At 36.2% G+C, this 21,336-nt stretch overlaps 2 protein-coding genes across 2 annotated transcripts in view; both read left to right on the top strand.

The window, feature by feature from the left end:
- Window positions 1–12,488, top strand: part of prkcaa (protein kinase C, alpha, a) — a 121,054-nt gene extending 108,566 nt beyond the window's left edge. Inside the window, exons 14-17 of the mRNA XM_026262726.1 lie at window positions 1,103–1,183; window positions 3,569–3,676; window positions 6,662–6,802; window positions 9,247–12,488. Coding sequence (XP_026118511.1) covers window positions 1,103–1,183; window positions 3,569–3,676; window positions 6,662–6,802; window positions 9,247–9,411 — 495 coding nt within the window. The 3' untranslated portion in view covers window positions 9,412–12,488. The remainder of the gene's footprint in view (window positions 1–1,102; window positions 1,184–3,568; window positions 3,677–6,661; window positions 6,803–9,246) is intronic.
- A 1,995-nt stretch (window positions 12,489–14,483) lies between these two features.
- The window catches only part of cacng5a (calcium channel, voltage-dependent, gamma subunit 5a), a 45,874-nt gene continuing 39,021 nt past the window's right edge, over window positions 14,484–21,336 (top strand). Inside the window, exon 1 of the mRNA XM_026262714.1 lies at window positions 14,484–14,701. The gene's annotated coding sequence lies outside the window, so the exon portion shown is untranslated. The remainder of the gene's footprint in view (window positions 14,702–21,336) is intronic.

Genomic DNA, 21,336 nt, shown 5'->3' with positions numbered 1-21,336 from the left:
AATGGACATTTGTCCTCCACCCTTTTTTGAGAGGATTACTCTCTCTCTTTCTGTCTCTTTTGCTGACCTTCATATTATGCAGGGGTAATGCGTGTTATCTGGGAACATCTTGCTGCATGTTAATTTGAGTGTAAAGTATGTCAAAGGTAGAGCAGCAGTAACACACATGGCTAACCGTATAATTGTAACATTTGTTTTCTTAGTGAAGACTTCCCAATGAGTTCATAAAATAAACTAATTACAATTTGGTCTGTTTCTTGAATTGTGAAAATATTGTTATATGTTTATTTTTTCTCCTAGGTAATTGTTTAATCTGAATTTGACATTTGCGCTGCACTCCTCAATTAGCCTGTGTGTATATGGGATGTGTAGTTACGATTAGGGATAGGATTTATTTAGTGTGTGTATGGTCCTCTGTATTTTGTAATAGGAGATTTAACATCCAGAGCCACGAACAAAACCTTGAGCGGCTACAGCCATGATCTAGAACTGTCACATAGTGTTAGTGTGATGTCAAATACAAACACACACTCACTGAATGTGCTGTGAACTGCATCAGCCAAGAAACCTGACTGCATGCTGTATAAGCTGGGTGAAATTTTGTAATATACGGCACAAAAAAGTGTGTTTTCATTATTAATATTTTAAAGTCACACCCTCATACTTTCTTACAGCTTCAGTTGCATTCTTGCTTGGTTTATTAAACAAAATAACATTTTAGGTTTTGTTGTACATCTGGGACCCATTCCTGTAAAAGAATTACTAAATTCAGTGCTTTGAAAAATTAAGTACACAGTATGGTGATATACTGTACCAAGGTCATATAATTTAACAAATACCAATATTTTCTAACAAGAATATGTCTTACCTTACAAGAGTTTGTGAATCAGTTTTGTTTATTTGGTGTTTAAATATTTTGACTGGAAAACAAAAAATACAATACAGTATATTTTTAAAATGTATTTTTAGTGTAGATGTGTGCCTCCAGATTGGATGGCGATTATGGGAAAAACTGTATTCTGGAACAGTAGGGATATCTTGGTTGCTAGTATGCTAAACTTTAATAGTAATCGATAGGGGGGGTTGTGCTTTTTCTTTTCAGATAATAGCTTATCAGCCTTATGGCCGTTCTGTGGACTGGTGGGCTTATGGTGTCCTGCTGTATGAGATGCTGGCGGGACAGGTGAGTACAGATGTGTACAACCATCAAGTCCTAAACTGTCGAATGTTACCTTCTGCCAGTATTAAAATACAGGTGTAGCTTTGTTGTTATACAGTTTGTAGTGGTATGTGCTTGTTTACTTTTAAACATAATTTAACAGAAATGATCCACATATGATATTGACACCAGCTGTTGTACCCACAGATGATCTCTGGGTAAAAATACACATCTTCTCTTCACATCCACAACAATTTATTTTCATAAATTGAAATCAAACATATAGTAACATTTGTCAGCGAAATATCATGGTACTTCATAATATACTAAGATGCACTTTTATAGTATTTAAATGGTACTATACTGTCCTTTAAATTAAGTTTGTAACGATACTGGTATGACGATATACTATGATATAAACATGTACGATTATCATACCGTGTACCGTGCTTATCTACGATATTGGGAGAAAATAACAGACACAGAATCTCACCTGCACCTAGGCAACACCTTTTCCACTTAAGTGTTCTCTTAATCCACCCACACGTACAGCAGAGACAGAGGCCATTATCTCTAATCTCTATCCCCCATCAAAAAATGAGTTCAAACTGGCACTAGTATGGGAATACTTTTTATATAGAACAGACGAATGCTTATTTGTCCTCGAGGGTAGACAAGGTTTGCAAAAACTGTGGTCTGAAAGTGGCCGCATCAAACATGTTTACTTATTAAGAATATCGTCCCTTCGTGCACATACAGCTATGTCCCATTTATAACTTAAGATTAAAGCATTACGATTTCTGTGATGCGGAGTGAATCCCAGAATCCAGTCATGACAATGAATTTACAGTAGCTTGCTAAAATGGAGATGTCTCATAAATGTGCGATTTGATGGATTGATGAATGAATCAAAAACAAAGCTTAAAATAATGACAAAAGCACTGCTATATAAATATATAGGCTAATCTGTTTGTTGTGCATGTCTCTCTGTGAAAGAGCAGCGTTGTGTCGTGTACTACATACTCAAGTATGCGCGGCATGGCTGAAAGTGCCAGGTTTAACAGTGCCTGCTGTCTCACTATCTGAGGACATGAACACAAACACTGAGAGCCTCACTGAGAGAACAATTAATAATAATTTCATCATTTTACTTGAGGAAACCACCGTCAAAAAATATATATATTCTGTGTGTCAAAGCTCTTCACTACAACCTGTTAAAATAGAAATCTGCTTTTTAACTGGAAGAAATTGACAGAAATTACGATTGTACTATAATGTAGCCTTACATAAACATTTTTAAGGAATATATATTTTTCCCCTCATTTTGATTTAGTAAATCTCTGTTGTGCAGCCCTTTGCGAAAACACAAAAGAGTAAAGGTTTTAAAACATTAATTAAATGGTTTAATTTTTATGCAGTATATTTGTATTAAATCATAAAAGTACAGAATCTATATATAGAAACCAGAATTTATTCATTTGTATGTAGAATTAATGATAAATATAAGTTATTAAACTAATAAATTATCAGTGTTTCTTGTTTTTGCTTTCAAACATTTGTTCAACCGAAAAAAATAAAATAATTGTTTAATACCGTATACCGTGTAACTGTATAACCATGATATTTTCTGAGATGATTATAATACCGTGAAAATATACCGTTACAACCATAACGATACCAACATTTATACTAAGGTGCCATTTAATGCTTGAATCTGATTGGCTGACGAACGTTCCGAAGTGTGCAGTTATTTTCTGGAAAACGCACGGCGAATGTACAGTAGTTCCAGGCAGCTCTCTTGAACGCATTACAGTTTCATATCACTTTGCATAGTAAAACTGTAATAACGGTCACGCAGTTTGCACAAAAAAGGTGTTGTCAGTGCTGCCCTGACGATTTTATCAGTTAGCCTATATAGTTTAGCAACTTAAAGGTTACACATGACACTTCTCACAGCGTTGTTTTTATAGACACTACAGCAGAAGAGTGTTTAGAGACACACAGAGGTACGTTAGCCTAATTCACACAAGCTCTCTCTCTCTCTATCTCTCTCTCTCTCTCTCTCTCTCTCTCTCTCTCTCTCTCTCTCTCTCTTTCTCTTTCTGCGTCTCTGTCTCTCTAGCTCTCTTTTTAGGAACTTCATTAATAACTGCATTAGAATGACATCAAAGGCTTAAGCCTCTATTACCAGCTTTAAAATTATATTAATTAATTAATATCTGATCTATGTTTTGAGATATGGTAACCGTAGTATAAGCTGAATATTTGACCCCGGGCCCTTAAATTACTAGAAAAATAATGCACACCTGTTGCCACATTGTGCAAGATTTTAACTACTGATATATCAGGATAAATGCTTAATAATATTAATTTTAATTTCATTTGGAATTTTTTTGTTTCTCTTCTCAGCCTCCATTTGATGGTGAGGATGAAGATGAACTTTTCCAGTCCATTATGGAGCACAATGTCTCCTACCCTAAATCCATGTCCAAAGAAGCAGTTTCCATCTGCAAAGGGGTAAGTTCTGTCACATAAAAACACAATTTTCTAGGTTGTAGAGCCAAACTGAACCAGTACCAGGAAAACCAGGAACAGGATTGCTCTCTAGTTGGTTGATAACAAGGAACCAAAATTCACTAGTACATTATTTGGTAACACTTTAGAATAAGGTTCAATTAATTAGTGTTAGTTATTTAATTCTTTAGTGAGCAAGAACAATCCTTCTAGAGCATTTAATAATCTTAGTTATTGTTAATTTCAATATTTACTAATGCATTATTCAAATCAAAAGTTGTGCTTGGTAAAATTAATGAATACACTGTAAATAAGCATGAACTAATGAACTGTATTTAACTAACTGTATTTTCAATAACTAACATTAACAAAGATTATAAATACATTAATAAATGTATTGTTCATTGTTAGTTCATGTTATTTAATACATTAGCATAAACTAATGGAACCTTATTCTTAAGTGTTACCCATTATTCTTCTATTTTAATCTTTAATCTTTGCCTTTAAAATAGTTGAAGTCTTCTTGATTTAATAGTTACAAACTTTGCATTCTCTAGAAAAATGGATGTATGTTTTCTGAAACCAGAAAGCAAAAGTTTAGGAGCTCATTTCATACCTGACAAATGAGCAGGATATATCTCCAAAAAAGACAGCTGAGTCATTCCAAAAACCAGGTCATTAGGTTCCAATGAATCCAAGATAATTACAGAATGACATTTGATATCTTAAATTAAATTAATTGAATGTTACTCATATATATACAGTATAACAAAAACATTTATTTTGTATTGTTATCACTTCTTGTTATTCCTCATATAACATTAATCTGCTCAGAAATTCACTGCCCATCAGAAATTCACTGCAGGAGCTGATTCAATTTAGATAAAAGCACACAAACCCCGGTTTAATTTTTAATAAAAGTCTCATCGGTGTTCAGGTTTTGTTCGCTGTGCATGCAGTGTGTTGTTATTAGATTCAACTTCAGTCTGACTAAGACCAAAACTTAAACTATTTTGCCTTGCCAGATTTTTAGAGTGAGAGTGAAATAGACCTTTTTTTTCTCTCTTTTTTTTTTTTTTTTGACCACTTTGGTAAATCAGAAATATGTTATTTTCATTATTTTTATTAACTAACATCAATGAAGACATGAATAGATTTCTTACTTTCACTTTAATATAATTTCCAGAACATCTCTCAATATTTTAGTTTATGAGATTCCTGTAAGCTACATCCCTGACAAACAAGAAAAACTCTGGCAGTGCCATGGTAAAGTGATGGTATCAGTTGGCACAACCAAAGTTCTAAATCAACCTGTCCTCCAACCAATACGCTTGTATATGTCGTTTGTCTGGGCTGTCTTTCTGTCAGTGGTAGAGGTGTAAGTTAATCTGTTTTCAGTTGTGTGTGTTTTGAAATCTGTGTGTATCTTATAAACTATAAACACCTACTAATGAATACATAGTTGCTGTCAGAAGCTGACCTAGAAAAGCCTGGGACTATAGAGGGATAATTAATTAGAAATGTATCTGAAATCAATTCTCCTGGCAAATTAAAGTCACTGTTTAATAATAATAATAAATAAAATATTTTCTCTTTAGTTAACAGGCTGTTAAAATGAGTGCTACTTAGAACCAAATAGCTGTTGGAATTACCAAAGTTGGTAAAGTTCTTTGCATCTGTGAAATATTCGGTAATGCTTTAATTTAAGGACCAATTTTCACAATTAACCAGTGGTTTATTAGCATTGATAGCATATTGGTTTTTTATTAGTACTTATAAAGCACTTATTAATGTCTTATTCTGCATGCCCATATTTTAGATTCCTTAATCCTACCCTTATACCTAAACTTAAATGGTAACACTTTAGATTAGGGACCAATTAATAACTACCTTAATAAGCACTAATAAGAAGTTTATTGAGGTAAAGTTACAGTTGATAGTTAATAGTGAGATTTGGGCCTTAAAATAATATGTGGCTACCTAAACAAATTTAATTATTACCTTAACTATTAATAAGCAGCAAATTAGGATTTTATTGAGGCAAAAATCATAGTTAATAGTTCGTTAAAAGTGTTGGTCTCAAAACTAAAGTGTGGTCAAATATTCAGTCTAGATGGAGCACAGATCTTTCCAAAATTTAAACAAGTAATTTTCTCTATATTTTGGGGGTTTCTTATAGTCTTATTTTATATTTTGGGGTTTTTTATAGTCTTATTAATATAGCATATTGGAAGAAAGAACAGGTTTGATATAAACATTTAAAGCTTTACTATTTGAGTTTTAAGCCACCTCTACCACCATTCACAATACTGTCTCAAGTATACTTATAGACAAACAGATACCACCTTTTGATGTGATGCACAATTTCTGAAAAAAAAAAAAAAGTATTTTAATTTTTTTTTTAAGAATATCACACGTGGACAGGATTTTCAATAACATTTTGATATAGTTTTCAACATTCATTTGCCATTGTCTGTTTCTGTTAAGAGAGTAAAAAAAATAAAAATAATAATAACAAAGAAAAAAAATCCCTATTATGACTGCAGAGATTTATGTGTTCAGTTTACAGTCTGAGATTTCCTGATTAATGTGTTGTCCCTTCTGGCATTTATCTACAGTACAGATCTATTATGACTATGGAGAATGAACATATTAATTTGAGGATGTCTTGAAGGTGGTTAGCTGTTAGGGTCATCTTTTTTATGATTTCTAATTAAGAAACTACACTGAATAAACAGAAAAAGAACCTATGAACATTAACACTTTCATAATAGACATCCATATGCAATTAAACCTAGAATAATTGCTGACAAAAATGCTCATGTCCATGCAATTTGTCTACCAACTTTATTTGAAATTGGGATATCATTAAATTTAAAGATGAGCATAGGCATGTAAACTTTAAACTGAATATATTATATGCCAGTTTTTATGATTGTCACATTAAGCTTTTCCTGTTTAGATTATAATGATTTTATTTTGTCTCAGCTGATGACAAAACACCCTTCAAAGCGTCTGGGCTGCAACCTAGATGGGGAGAGAGATATTCGGGAACATGCTTTCTTCCGTTGGATTGACTGGGAACGTCTGGAAAATAGAGAAATACAGCCTCCATTCAAACCCAAAGTGGTAAGAAAATCCATGCAGGTCCATTCATTTTCAACATATGTGTGTATCTATCATATACTGATGAAAATACCAAGAATGCTCTTTGACTGAACGTTTTTATGGGGAAATCCTATCTGTGATATGATGTTAATATAACAGTATACTTGAACTACCAAAACCATTTAATGATAAAACAAACAATGCATGAAAAAAAAAAATATATATATATATATATATATATATATAAATTTCTGTGCATTCTGATATTTATTAGAATAATTCTAGTTTTTTGGTGAAACGTGTTATAAATTGGTATTGTTTTTCTGTGACAGCACATATGGAGGAAGATACTAAAAGGATAGAGATAGAGCCATTTGTCATATTAAATAGCTTATATTGTCCTTGGTATGGTTGTGTGTGTGTTGTATGAGTGGGAAAGAGAGCAAGGGAGAGGAATGAGCTGTAAAAGCAGTCTGTATACATATATATGACTTCTAAAGTGGGTCATACTGTCGTTGTTTCCTCTTCACAAGCACACATGCTCTCTCACACATATATCATTGAATTGTGCATCCTGTCACATCACTGGGGACAAAACAGAAAAGAAGAGATGGGTTAGTTAGTCTTGAGTATTTGTGTGTTTCTTATGATGTCCTATTTATTTAGTGTGAGTGTGTTATGAACATCACCTGTCAGTTTTTTGTTTTGTATTTGTATTGTTTTTTTGTTTTTTCAACAATTGTGTGATGTCCCCTGAGGACATCCTGAAGCTGAACTGCAGCTTCCTCTCATGCTCATGGTCAAAACATAGGCCAGAAACAGACCATGTGTCCCTTTTACATTAATGATGAGGGTTAAACAGGCTTAATTCAGCACAGCTACCGTTTTAAACATTTAGCCAATCATTATTTCCACTGGTGACGTAGGAAGTGCTCTACATGGACCTCTGTGTCTGAAAAATGGCTTTTTATGGTCTCATAGTTTGTGTGTGATGATAACAGTTGCAACTTTAATTTAACTGCATGCTTGTTAGAACACAATTGTTCCCTCTCAGTTTCTCATCATTCACATATGATGGAAAAATCTGCCTCATAAGAGAGCATGACACAGGCATTTACATCTCTCTCAGTGCTTGAGTCACCATTCATCTGTCCTTTCAAATATCACACAATGAGAAGGGGGGAGGGACATCTTCTATTTTAAGGCACATCTTAAGCTGCATGTCTTATGGAATCTGGCAGCTTTACAAAAGGAAACTCCATATTCTTTATTTCTTGCTTTCTTGTAACTGTTTTTGATTGTGCGTGTTAAATTTGGGAAGTCAGGTGATTAAAGACATTACTTAGTTACATGATAATGAATTGATAAGTTGAATTGAAATCATCATTTAGATCAGTTTACTCTTTTTTTTTTTTTTTTTTTTTTAATAGTGGCCGTGACACTTTTCGCTTTTCTTAAATTTCTTCCATGGAAGGAAAAAAAATTGATACAGGGGCATAATTAAATGTGTTAATTTGGTTAAGAGATATAAACTGACCAGCCTTCTTTTAAACATTGAGTGAAGTCATAAAAGGAAATGTTGTTGGCTGTTGGTTTTGTATTAAAACTATTTAATAAAAGCCCTAAAAGAAGGGTCTGAATCCTGCACGCTGTATAACCCACATATGTATATATCATTGATAAGGAGATTTGAATAATTTATTAATCATAATAATAGGGTTATTATAAATGTGCTTCTGGAACTTTTTCATGCACATGGTATGGAGGTTAAATAAAGGTATTAATGTGCTTTCCACTTAAACTAGTTCAGGTAATTTGTCAAGATGCTTATGAGGTTTAGAATTACTCACGAGTCTGTCGTGAAGAATAATAAATGAGAATAGCTAGTAGGCTATTGTGATTACCATGTTGTTTTGTCAGACGACAATTTATTCTACCAAATAAATCATTTAAGTTTCACATTTCATTTGAGATTTTACAGTTATTTTAGCACATTAATGCAAAGTACTCATGTCAGAAGCTGCTGTCAGTTGCCAGAATGTTTGGCTTCCACATCTGTGTTCTCTAAACTAGTAGAGCCAATTGCATTATCATCCAGATGAAGAGGAACTAGGGCATATAATCTGAAATCTGAGGAGTTCTAATCTGTGCGTTGGACATGAGGGAATTGGGAACTAACATAAATAGGCTCATATTTAACATCAAAATCTCATATTTCCAACAAATAATGTAAAACAAATGAACCATTTAAAATCTGCTTTATTTAGAGTTCAAACCATGTGCAGATAAAACAGTGTAACTTTAAACCGTGTTTGTTGTCTGCATTACAATGTATATTTTAAAAAAAAAACTTTGACTTCATTTCTGTCTGTAGGTAATGAAGGGATTAACACTACATGTTGGTAGTATCACAGTAAATTGTGTCAGAAGTAATCTTTTCTTTCTACCTCTTTTTTGTTTTATAGTGTGGAAAAGGAGCAGAGAACTTTGACAAGTTCTTCACACGCACACAGCCACAGCTGACCCCTCCTGATGAGCTGGTTATCGCCAACATCGACCAGGCGGAATTCGATGGATTTTCCTTCATCAACCCTCAATTCGTCCATCCTTCCCTCATCAACAGTGAATAGAATGGGACAAAGGAGGGAATGATTGTGAATCTACCTACTACCCCAAAACTCTTCCATTTCCTTTAGCCTTTTATCTAACAAATGTTAAACCAAAACCACAGTTAGCTCTAGTTGTCATGTCTTTTTTTTTTTTTTTTTTTGCTTCAAAATCTAGCAGTTATTTTACACATTTTTCACATCATTTCAATGTAGGCCAGTCGAAGAGTTTACCTTAATGATTGAAAATAGATTGAGAGATTTAATTAAAAAAAAGAGTACCACTTAAACTGGGCTGTTTACATTATAAACTGATTGTCTGACTTAGTGAAGACCAGTTTTTAAAAGTCTAGGAGACCATCTTATCTCAAGCCACTGGTGGCTGAAACAGCATGATTTCACCACCTCTACCCAAAGCCCAATAACAAATACAGAGTTGTGTGCTTCCTAAGACAGTCTTCCCATTCAGGATTTCTAAAGGTAATCACCAAAGCCAATGGGGTTTCTGTCTTCCCCTTAGTACTATACCAATTTATCTTTTTACAGAATTACTTCACATTCTGGAGTCTGCAGTGTTTTCTCATTGTAAGTATCGTTAAATGTTTTAAATAAAATAATAAATATAACTCAGTCTAATATTTGCACATATTTCAGGTATGACATGACAACTAGGCACACCAGTTTAACAACTTGTTTGCATTTTCTGTTTGTTCTATGGTAAAAATGTGTGCCAAGAGTTTCTGCTATTGACAGCTGTGGATTCGTGAGATATTATGATAGGTTTCATGTTCCAAGATACCCATATATTACCCAAATGACAGAATAATAAAGGTATTACCTCATTATCCCTTTAATTCACCAAGTGTTTTTAGAATACCCTCTTTTTTGCCATAGTAGAAATATCCTGTGAACATGAGAAAAATGTGTGCATGTGTGCGTGTCTGTTTTGTTTCGGGAAATGAGGGATATTATGAGAGGGGGAAATATTTAAGTGTTCGAAGCTCTAATTATGTTGTTCTTAAACTCATTGTCTGCATACAAGTAAATACTGAATAGTAAATGTTAATCTCTGCTATACCTGCCAAATTACCTTTACATCATTATGTTTGGATTTAACATAATTGATTGTAAAATGTAACACAATTAATTATACCATATTTCTCCTCTTGCTGCTTCAATGTTTTGGTTATACTTAATAATAAATGCCATTTAAACAGTATAAGAACCTTTTAATACCAACTAAATGTGATGTCATTACAATACAGTGGTGAAATTTCTGTGACATTAGGGCAAATTTACAAAAGAATGAAAGTGAGTTTGCATCAACTGTTAAAGGGGCAGGTTCACTCAAAAAGGTAAATTCATCTTTTCACTCAACCTCAAGTTGTTCTGAACCTGTATGAGTTGTTTCTTCTGTTGAACACAAAATAAGATAGTTTGAAGAATGTTGGCCAGCAACAATTTGGCGGTAGTAATTCCACTGTATTTTTCTCCCATACTAAGGAGGTCAGTGGCTACCAGCTACTGTTTGGTTACCAGCATGAGTAAATGGTGTGTAAAGGATGAAAGGATATTCATTTTTGGGTGAACTCTGACCTTGCCATAAAATCATAGGTGAATTATTAGATGGTTTAAATGTTTTAGTAACTTTCATAGTCCAACTTTTATTGTCCCTTTTAAATGTGTAATCTTTAATTAACCACATCATTACACAGTTATCTATTATAATGCTATTATTCAGGTAAATATTTGTGTAATTGGTATCATTGGTGTGTACTGTTGTAAACACAGTAAAATGATATGGAAATGACCTTGTAGTTTGCATAATGAAATCGTTTACAAATGTGCTTTCGCCATTCGATTTTCCAACTGTACTTTGTCAAAACACCTTTGCTTTTGGCTGTTGTGTGTGACCTAAACGGATTCCGTGGTTTTATAATATGAGCTGATTGGCTGCTGTCATCCTACTATGGTCTGAGAACTTGCCTTTGCTTGCATGTTTTGGTATGAAAATCCACTTGAAAAGATGTATTTATGAAGAATGTTTAGTTATCAGTGGAATATAATATTTAGATTATACGGCTTATTACAGCATGGAGTATGAACAAGGCAGATACATATGAAATATTTTTTTCTCCTTTCACTTATTTAATACCTCTGAATTTCAATTATTTTAATGTCTTGATATTGTAATTTGTGATTCTGTATTGTTCTTCCCATCTTTTTCTGGTTGTTAGAAGTAATGCAAAGTATATATTAAATTTCAGCATTAGATCAAAATCACACATGGGATAATCGGTTTGGTTCGATTTTTATTGGTTTGATTTTAGATCAAAGGTGTCAGTTTTTTTCTAGCAACATACCTGCCAGTTTGTGTTTGTAATAATGTATTTCCCCTCTTTTTTTATAATGTAACAGCAAATATATGGAAATGTGGCACCATGCCTGTAGTTTAGATTAGCTAACTGCTCTCTTCTTTTTTTTTTCTTTTCTTTTCTTTTTTTTATGATTTATTAATGGTGATCCTGCCGTAAAAAATCCCTTCATGCTAAAAACACCTTTGTTGAAAATGTATGCAAACTCCCATCTTTCTTTTCTTGGGGCTTTCCAAAAAACAGCTTTGTGTCGGTGCCATGCTGAAACCAGCAGAACCAACATTGCACTAACTGCATAGCCACAACATTTTCCAGTATTGGATCCAGTATTTTGTGCACTAGTCTCATAGCCATACTGTTAACTGAATGTTGTTACTGCTCTTGAGATCATAGTAGAGCATCTTTTGCTCTCTGTATCTGCCGTTCAGTTATGTGCATTACCTTGGCTGTTATAAAGAAAGTTGCATATCCGTTTAAAAGAAAAACGGAAACAAAATGGTTTAACATGGCATGTTTTGAGTTTCCTCTGCTGTAAGATGATCCACTTGCCTTACCCATTTATTTATATTCCTGTGCTGCTGAATTAATGACTGAATACATGAACAAATGAATGAATGAACTGCTTATATTGTTGCTTGTTTCATTCCTTAAGTTGTATAGCTTTTCTTTGAAGGAAAAGTTCACCCAAAAATTGCAATTTTGTCATCATTCACTCACCATAATGATTTTTTTTTTTTTATTATTATATATTTTGAAGATTGTTAGTAGCCAGACAGTTTTAGTTACCATTTAATGAAAATAAAAACAATTATGGAGATGTTAATCAGGATATATTCTTCCTTAGAAGAAAGTAAGTCATACAGGTTTGGAAATATATGAGCGAATGAATGACAGAATGGGGTGAACTTGTCTTTTAAATGTGCCGATTCTGCTTCTGTAGTCATGTATTGTAATAAAGTTTAATTCATTCTTTATTATTTGACACCCAAATTACAAAAACAAGGTGGAATTACCTTTTCCCAATTAGCAGTTCATGTTTGTTCCAGTAATATTACATTTTGTGTTTGTTGAAGAGAAGACCAAGAACTTTGCTCCTCATTTTACCATAAGATTTGCTCATTACTCTGTGTTCTTAATGTGTACATTAGTTAGTACGTCACCTTTATTTATATAGGTCTTTAAACAAAATACATTGCTTCAAAGCAACTGAACAACATTCATTAGGAAAACTGTCAATAATGCATAATGAAAGTTAAAGGCAGTTCATCATTGAATTCAGTGATGTCATCTCTGTTCAGTTTAAATAGTGTCTGTGCATTTATTTGCAAATCAAGTCAATGATATCGCTGTTACATGATACATGATATGTGATACACCACTCTATTGTCCTTTTGCTTTGTGTGACTCAGACCACCTGTTTTATTTTCATCAATTTTTTTTTTTTTCATTTAGAGGACAAAATCAACATAATGCCTTACTTTAATCACTTTCTGTCTCTTAAATAGCAAGGTACAGAATTAAACCCAAAGCACTATCTCTGTTCTTACATACTAATATTGGTGCATACATGTATATGTTGTATTTTGTAGCAGTGTATGTTAGCCATGCCTTTGTTGTCTTAACAGATTATATGCTTTTTTCCATGCAGTCCTTGTTGCCATTTATACCTAATGTATGATATTGCAAATAAAGAAGGGAAAATGAAACTCAGTCTGCACATGTCCCTTCTTGAAGATAAAGTTGACACTGACTGTGGTGATCTGTTATGATGTCTCATTTAGCAGAGCAGGGTGCAGATAAAATGTTAATGCTAAGAGAGTCATAAGAAGCATGAAATAGGCATTCTTAATATTTTATCCAGAAGCTCAGGACATTGTCAGTCATGTTACCAGAACATTTCCAACGGGAGTTTTCCCCTTGACACATTGCATTAGAATATTCTAATATATAGGCCTATATAGATTAGATTAAAATTAAAACTGCACATCAACTGTCAGAATCATCTATGTTTGGGTCTTTTACTTTTCAAAAAAAAAAAATCTAATTAGTAAAGCAGGACACTCATATCCCAACAGACTTTACAAAGACCATCTAAATCTCAACATCCATAATAAAGTCTCATGTGGTGCATCCATGGACCATTGACATCCGTGATGTTGCATTCATCCATTTACGCGAAAAGAAACGAGGCTGTGAGAGATACATTCTTTACAATGGCATGCATAAATATATAAAAGTCTTAGATTACGTAATTTTCGCAACTCACAAATTTAGAATCTAACAGTTGTCATGTTGTTAACAACAGTACAATCCAATACATAGTTTTTTTTTTCATAGTTCTATCCCTTGCCGACTTGTTTTCATTCGTGACTGCAGTAAAAACTGAAGGTTTCATATTTACCTGAACTTAAACATACAGCTCAAATAAATAAATAAATAAATTATATCGGTTACATTTGCTGTTTTATATGTCGGTCTAACAACCCCTTAAGTAAATGAAACTTGGTCAGAATTCCGCGAAGCGTTCCAAACTTTATGGCTTTATAGTCAGTCTCTGCAACGATAACACGTTACCCAAAATGCAACATCCATAACAGTAGTGACACCGCAAACAATCACCTATCTACATAATTCCGATAAAACAAGAGCATCGGTACAGTAGGCTACGCTACGTATTCAGACAGTAGCCTAATTGTGTCGTTGTCTGTCCGTGACCCGTAAGTGACGTGCGGAGAGAGGGAGATAGATGTTAGAGCATCACCAATATTAAGCCCAGCATGATGTGAGACGCTTTTCAACTTCTTACCCTAAACATGTGTGATGGGTTTTAGAGGTTCTACTTCAGAAAACCTCTCTGCAATGCAATGACATAACGGCTGTTCAACATTTGCGTGAGAAGAACTGAAGAACGCGCGCTAGAAAGGCACGTATCAGCACAGGTATGTAGAACTACTCTGTTGTGTGCGTCGTGTATTATAGCATTGGTTAATATTGGAGTTCATGTGCAGATTTAAAGTGCCGTAACATTTCATGAGACTCGTTCATACCACTAAACATTATTGTTATCCAAATTTTCTTGTTAAAATTCTCACTTTATCAGAAACCTTTTTTCCATGGATTTTATTTGCTGCATGATTTTGACAATGCCGTTTTTGTCGATGAATGCAAATGGTTGAGAAGTTGTATTATTTACGTTCTGTGCGGATGTGCCACTTGAAGCCATAATACAAAACATATTGTCGAGCAGCCACACTAATAAATGCAACAAATAAACGTTAAATAGTTTACTGTCAATACATGGAAAATGTGATTATTTAATTGTATTGTTTATTATTTTATATATTTTTTTAATTAAAATAAGTATATCTAAATGTTATTTTAAAAAATTACGTGTAGTAGCCTACACTGAAGAGAGAATTGATGATGGCTGCCACAGCCCACAGTGAATGCTGTCGTTGAAAGTGGGTTCACAGCTTCAGTACCAAGGACAGTTTCTCTCTCTATCTCTCTGGGAGCCTCTGAAATGGGCTCATTTTACTGTCATTCCGAATTTCGATGCGTGGATTTTTCCCTCTTAGTTTTACGCTCCAATGTTATATATATTTACCACAGCATGCTGTCTCATATAATTATTCGTTACTCTAGCATTTTTTAGTGTAGCCTATATCCGTAGCGTGTTTTAATCGTATAGGCAGATCAGCGTGGGGCGCCAATCAATTAGCGAGTAACATGTGCTCATCTAACGTACCTCGACCGATTGGAGAGGCTAGGCTCTTGTTCTGTCAAGTTTACTTTTGTAGCTTTGTCGTGGTGCATTTTTGTACATTGTATATTGTTTCTATGTCAATGACATTGAATTTTATATTCAGTGTATGTATATAAATGTTTACATAATTTGTACTCACATCTGTTTGTCACCAGATTTTTGATATCAGCCATATTTTTGACTATATGGCAGCAAGAACACATGAACAGAAATACCAAGGGGAAAAAAGGGGGAAAAAATAATAATTTATACCAAGTGTCAGAAAACAAACACAGGTAATATCACATCCCAGGCCCTGTCCCAAATGGCACCCTAAACCATTGCAATTCTTCCTCTATATCCACACTTTTATCACGTTATGCTGCTCTGACTGTTGTAAGTTGTAAACACATGCTACTACCACTCAGTAGGTGTAACCAAAGCCACTTTAAGGCAATCCTCCATGAAAGATTAAAAAGGATAACACTGCAGTATGCAGGTAATGGTTATCAGTGAAATAGAGGCTTCACTACACAGAATAAACTGCTTTTGTGAGAAATCTTATTATTTAGTGAATCAAAAGACTATTGGCTAATCTTCAACATGCTCAACAATGCTGTGTCTGAAAGATGAAAAAATGCTGCCTTTGGAAGACACATTAAAAGGCAGGAGGACATCAGAATTAATTGTTACTGTTGCTTCATGTCCATTTTCTAAGATGCCTTCATCTGATTGATTTTTAAAGCCAGTATATGTATTTTTCACTGCCTTTGATATACCACAAATATGTGCCTTAAATAATGAGACAATTGAGCTAAAAAATTAATAAATCAAGTAAATATGGCATCTGAAAATTGTGGTTGGTGGTTAATTTGTATGCAAATGTAGTTTTTGACTAAACTTTTTGACTTTTCATGTCATTTCTAGCATAAAAATAGTATTGTAGTCATCAAATATTTGTTTAACGAAAGCTCTCTCTGTTTTGTTGTAGATAATTAAACCATTATACATACTGCCTCAGAAGTATGTCTGAAATCAGTTTTGTGAGGTAGTTTCATGCACAAATGCTGCCTGCTAAGTCTTTGCCTTATAGTTAGTGAGGCATCATCCAAGGTGCCTAAGCTTTCAGGAGAAGCATTAATTTTTTACCTATTTTTAGTTTTATAAGAGTAGTCACAGACAAGTTTGCTACAGATAAGATTCAGTTTAGGGCACTCATTCATTTCAGTCAGGTTTGCAAAAAGTGATTGACTGTCATTTTAATGTCAAGGCTACAGTTTAATTGGTTATCAAGTTAAATGTGATCCATTTTGACCAGTGCACTTTTACTAGTGATAGAACAAAAGACCTGCTCTGGTGTAACCAAAGTCACCTTCACCTGCTATGACATCATGTGCATTCCATCTATATCAGCACAGCTTTAATTCAGCCGTAGACACAACAAAGGCCAAAGGTAATCACAGCCATGCAGAGCCATATCGCATGACTGGGAGCATGATTTTGCTTTTATAAAAAATTTCAGATGGAATACGTATGTAAGCAAATGTGAAAAAAATGTGAAAAAAACACATAGATTCCCAAAAACCTATCTTCTCTGACTTCTACTTTTTTCTGCCATAGATCTGATAACAGATCTTCTCAAACCTCTCTTACAAAATTAAAAAATACTTAGAGCTAGCAACAATGGCTTGGGCTGATTCAAATAAGTTTTACAAATGTTATAATCTAATCCACTTCATCTGTGATAAAGTACGCAAACACCCCACGAGTGTCACTATGGAAATGCAGAAAATGTCCTCACTTTTATGTGTCTATGATGGCGTAATAAAATAATATTTTGTCTTTTTAAAACTTAACATGTATTGAGCTGGCTTGTGTGTTCCCTCTCGAGAATGGTCTCTCAACATGGCATCAGAAGCTGATGCTTTTGTGGACTCCCTTCCTTCCTAAACCTACCAGAAATCTTATTGCACAATGCCAGTGAAGTTGCAACTCTCACTGTCCAATGCCATCCAAGATGGCAAATAGGGGTCAAATCTTAGTGGCATAAGCTCAAAATCTTCCATTTCATGCAAATTTCTACTCAAGACGCTGTGAAGAAGACGCATTTCCCTCTCTGCATTCCAGCATGTCAAAAGCATACTGTGTTAAGGGCCTGTCGAGGCCCCAGGCACCCACAAATTCTGTGTCCTGAGCCTGGGTCTCGCCCATGCGGAGGCAGAATTTGCTGGGTAAGGGTCTTAGGGACAGTTAGACACTGCTCAACACTCCTTTATCTCCCTCCTGCCTCTTTGGAGATGCTGTGAGACTATCAAGGAGCACTTTTCTGAGGCACAGAAATGCTCCAAAGCAATTAGCCATTTCCTGCCGCACCGGGCTGCGGCACATCCCACAGCATGGAGTAGATCGCTATCCGCTTCCAACCAGCTATCGAAGCAAGCTCCTACTGCTTCTGCTTCATCAGTGCTGAAACGTTCTCACAAAGTCCCCTTGGTGGTTGCAGGATTACAGTTGGCTGTTACAGTATGTTGTGACTTTTCAGAATGAAACAAAATCTGTTACACCCTCACAAAAAGAGCCTTTTGTTCTCTTCTAGTGATAGCGGCTTCTCACAGACGGCACTCGGCCATGGAGCCGGTAAAAAAGTTGGGCTCGCAGCTCCCCGGGGTATCATGTACGAAGTTTTGGACCTCCGCCACCAGGGCTCGCTCTCAACATTTCACACATACACACATCTGTGTCACTCACACATTCAGGGGAGGGCTTGTGTTTCCCGTTAATAGGCAATACACGACCTATGCTACCATATAGCATGCCCCATACGCATCCCTGGCATACAGTGGCATTACTCAGAATGCAGAGGGCAAGCACTCTGTCCATTTTGCCAATTTGTGAGAGCATGGTGGTCCATCCCGCGCATTTCAGATTGGGAGTGGAATGTTATAGAGATTGGCTACATTTTTCAGGTTCGGCACAGAACACCCCGGTGTGTCAAGGGTGTGGTTATGTCGACAGTACCCGCTCACAACGAGTCAGTGCTGAGGCAAGAGGTTCTCAAACTCATTGAGAATCATGCAATAGAAGTTGTCCCTATGAGCGTGCGAGAGAGATTTGGTTCTACAGCCGCTACTTTGTTGTTCCAAAGTAGCCAGAAGTCACCTTTATTTATATAGAATTTTTATCTATACAGATCGTGTCAAAGCAACTGAACAGCATTAATTAGGAAAATAGGGTGTCATTAAATTCAATGATGCCATCATCCAGCTCAGTTAAGTTTAAATAGTAACTGTGCTATCAAGTCGACGATATCACTGGAAATTAAGGAACCAAAAACCCATCAGTGACACAATGGAGAAAAAGCCTTGCAAGAAACCAGGCTTAGTCGGGGGGTCAGTTCTCCTCTGGCCAGAGGAAACCAGAGGTTAAAATTCAGGCTGCAACAAAGTCAGATTGTGCAAAAGAATCATCTGTTTCCTATGGTCTTGTCCCGGTGGCCGTATAGGACACAAGGTCTTGACTGTGGATCTGCCTCTGGAGCTTATCTAGTTGTCCTGGTCTCCGCTGACATTAAGGGATGTAAAGGTCCTCTCTAGGTGCTGATCCACTATCTGGGCTGGATACATACTGGATCCGAATGACTAATATTAGCATAGACGCCATTCTTCTAATGATGTAGCAAGTACATTGTGTGCTAAGTGGTCCGGTTCTGGTTTTCCTAATTAATGAAGCCTAATAATCCTTTAACGGATTTTAATATTAGAAATGTGTTAGTGTGTTATGTTTTAGCCTGGTTAAAGAGATGGGTCTTTAATCTAGATTTAAACTGACAGAGTGTGTCTGCCTCCTGAACAATGTTAGGCAGGTTACTCCAGAGTTTGGGCGCTAAATAAAAAAAGTATCTGCCACCCACAGTTGATTTTGATATTTTAGGTAATATCAGAGTTTTGAGAATGGAGCGGATGTTATAAAAACTAAAAAATTGTTAATAGGGTGCCAGTGTAGTGTTGATAAAACGGCGCTAATATGCTCATTCTTTCTGGTTCTAGCAAGAACTCTTGCTGCTGCATTTTGGACTGGCTACAGTTTGATTATTAAGCGTGCAGAACACCACCCAATAAAGCATTACAATAATATAATATTGAAGTCATGACTCATGAACGCATGAATTAATGTTCCTCTTTAGGAACTCGAGCTTCGTCGAATGCTTTGGGGAAACGCCTTTGGCAAGATCAACTCTGTATATCATGTGCAATCTGTCCAATGGAAGGGTGTGATGTCACGGGTGGGGTGACGTAGCGACCAGGAAGCTATAAAGGCACAAAGCCACGCAGCTGACTTCAGCTTTTTGTCTTTCAGCAAGCGCTCTGTGTGTGCATGTCATTCTGTCTCATCAGTCTTATTTATTGTCGTTTGTCACTATTAGTCCCTGTAGCTATAGTATGTTAAAGAGCAAAGCTAAGACTAGGCATCTGAAGGGTGAATCCAGACCACGTTTCAGATTGTGTGTTCCTCCCTGCTCAACAAAGCTAAACATTAGAGGCGGGGATACACACAGTCTGTGCATGGTCTTCTCGAAGAGAGCCCTCTGGGATCAAAGCGCACGTGAAATCATATGCAGTGTACTTCGATCCCGGAGGGCTCTCTTCGAAAAGTGAGCCTTCACCAGTGTTCCTCGCGTTACCGGTCCCGCTGTCACCAAGGCGTAGCGTCGCCGGCATTCGTTGGGTTTGCAGATCGATCTGCTGGAGGGAATGGAGACAGGCATGTCCTTACCTCCTACCTTACCCATCAGATCTGCCCGATTCCTGGGTTCGGAAGTCTGAGCTTCGGTTCTTCCCTCGAGCATCGGGCTTGACGCTCTGCCTTTCTTTCTCTGAGGACATTGACAAGGAGGGTGTCGGTGAGCTTGTAGATGCGCAAACATAAAGTTGCATAAGCACCATTATACAACAAACAGTGTTATGCCTAAAATTATACGGGGAGTGTTAATGAGCAGCTATTTAATCTCTGAGGGGATTAATACTGTTTGTGTGACTAAGCTATTTGTGCGCTGTACTTCCATATATCCATCCTTCCACAACACAGGAAGTTTCTGAGGTTCGCTTTCGGGGGCAAAGCCTACCAATATCGAGTACTTCCCTTCGGCCTTGCACTCTCAACCTGCATGTTCACGAAATGTGTAGATGCGGCTCTGGTTCCCCTCCATATGCAGGGCATCCGCATTCTGAACTATATCGACGATTGGTTGATTTTAGCTCAATCAGAGCAGATGGCGGTTCGACAACGAGATGTCGTTCTCGCACATATGGGGGGGCTGGGTTTGAGACTGAATGCCAGGAAGAGGGTACTTTCTCCAGTTCTCCCTGAGGGGGAATCCATTACGAACTATCAAGGTCACGCTGCGATGCCTTCGTGCCTTAGACATATGGAAGAAACCTTGGTTCTTGAATCAGGGCCTGGTGCTGGGAGCTCTTGGTTGATGTGTAATGCTAGCGACAGACACATCCCTCACAGGTTGGGGTGCCATGAGTGGCCACCCTGCCCGCGGTCTGTGGAGTGGTCGCCATCTGACATGGAATACCAGTTGTCTAGAGATGCTAGCTGTGCATTGAAAATTGAAATATTTCCTCCCCGACCTAAGAGGTCACCATGTGTTGGTGCCCACTGACAACACATTGGCGATCTCTTATATCAGTCACCAGAGAGATATGCATTCGCGCCCCTTGTACAAGCTGGCACACCAGATCCTTCTATGGTCCCAAGACATGGGCCGAGGGCTGAGGGGCTTCACCCCAAAGTGATGGAGTAGATATGGAGAGTTTTTGGACC

The sequence above is a fragment of the Carassius auratus genome, chromosome 6 (genome assembly GCF_003368295.1).
Source record: "Carassius auratus strain Wakin chromosome 6, ASM336829v1, whole genome shotgun sequence".
Classification (NCBI taxonomy): Eukaryota; Metazoa; Chordata; class Actinopteri; order Cypriniformes; family Cyprinidae; genus Carassius; species Carassius auratus.
The sequence above is the reverse complement of the archived record's forward strand: the minus strand, read 5'-3'. Positions and strand labels throughout refer to the sequence as shown.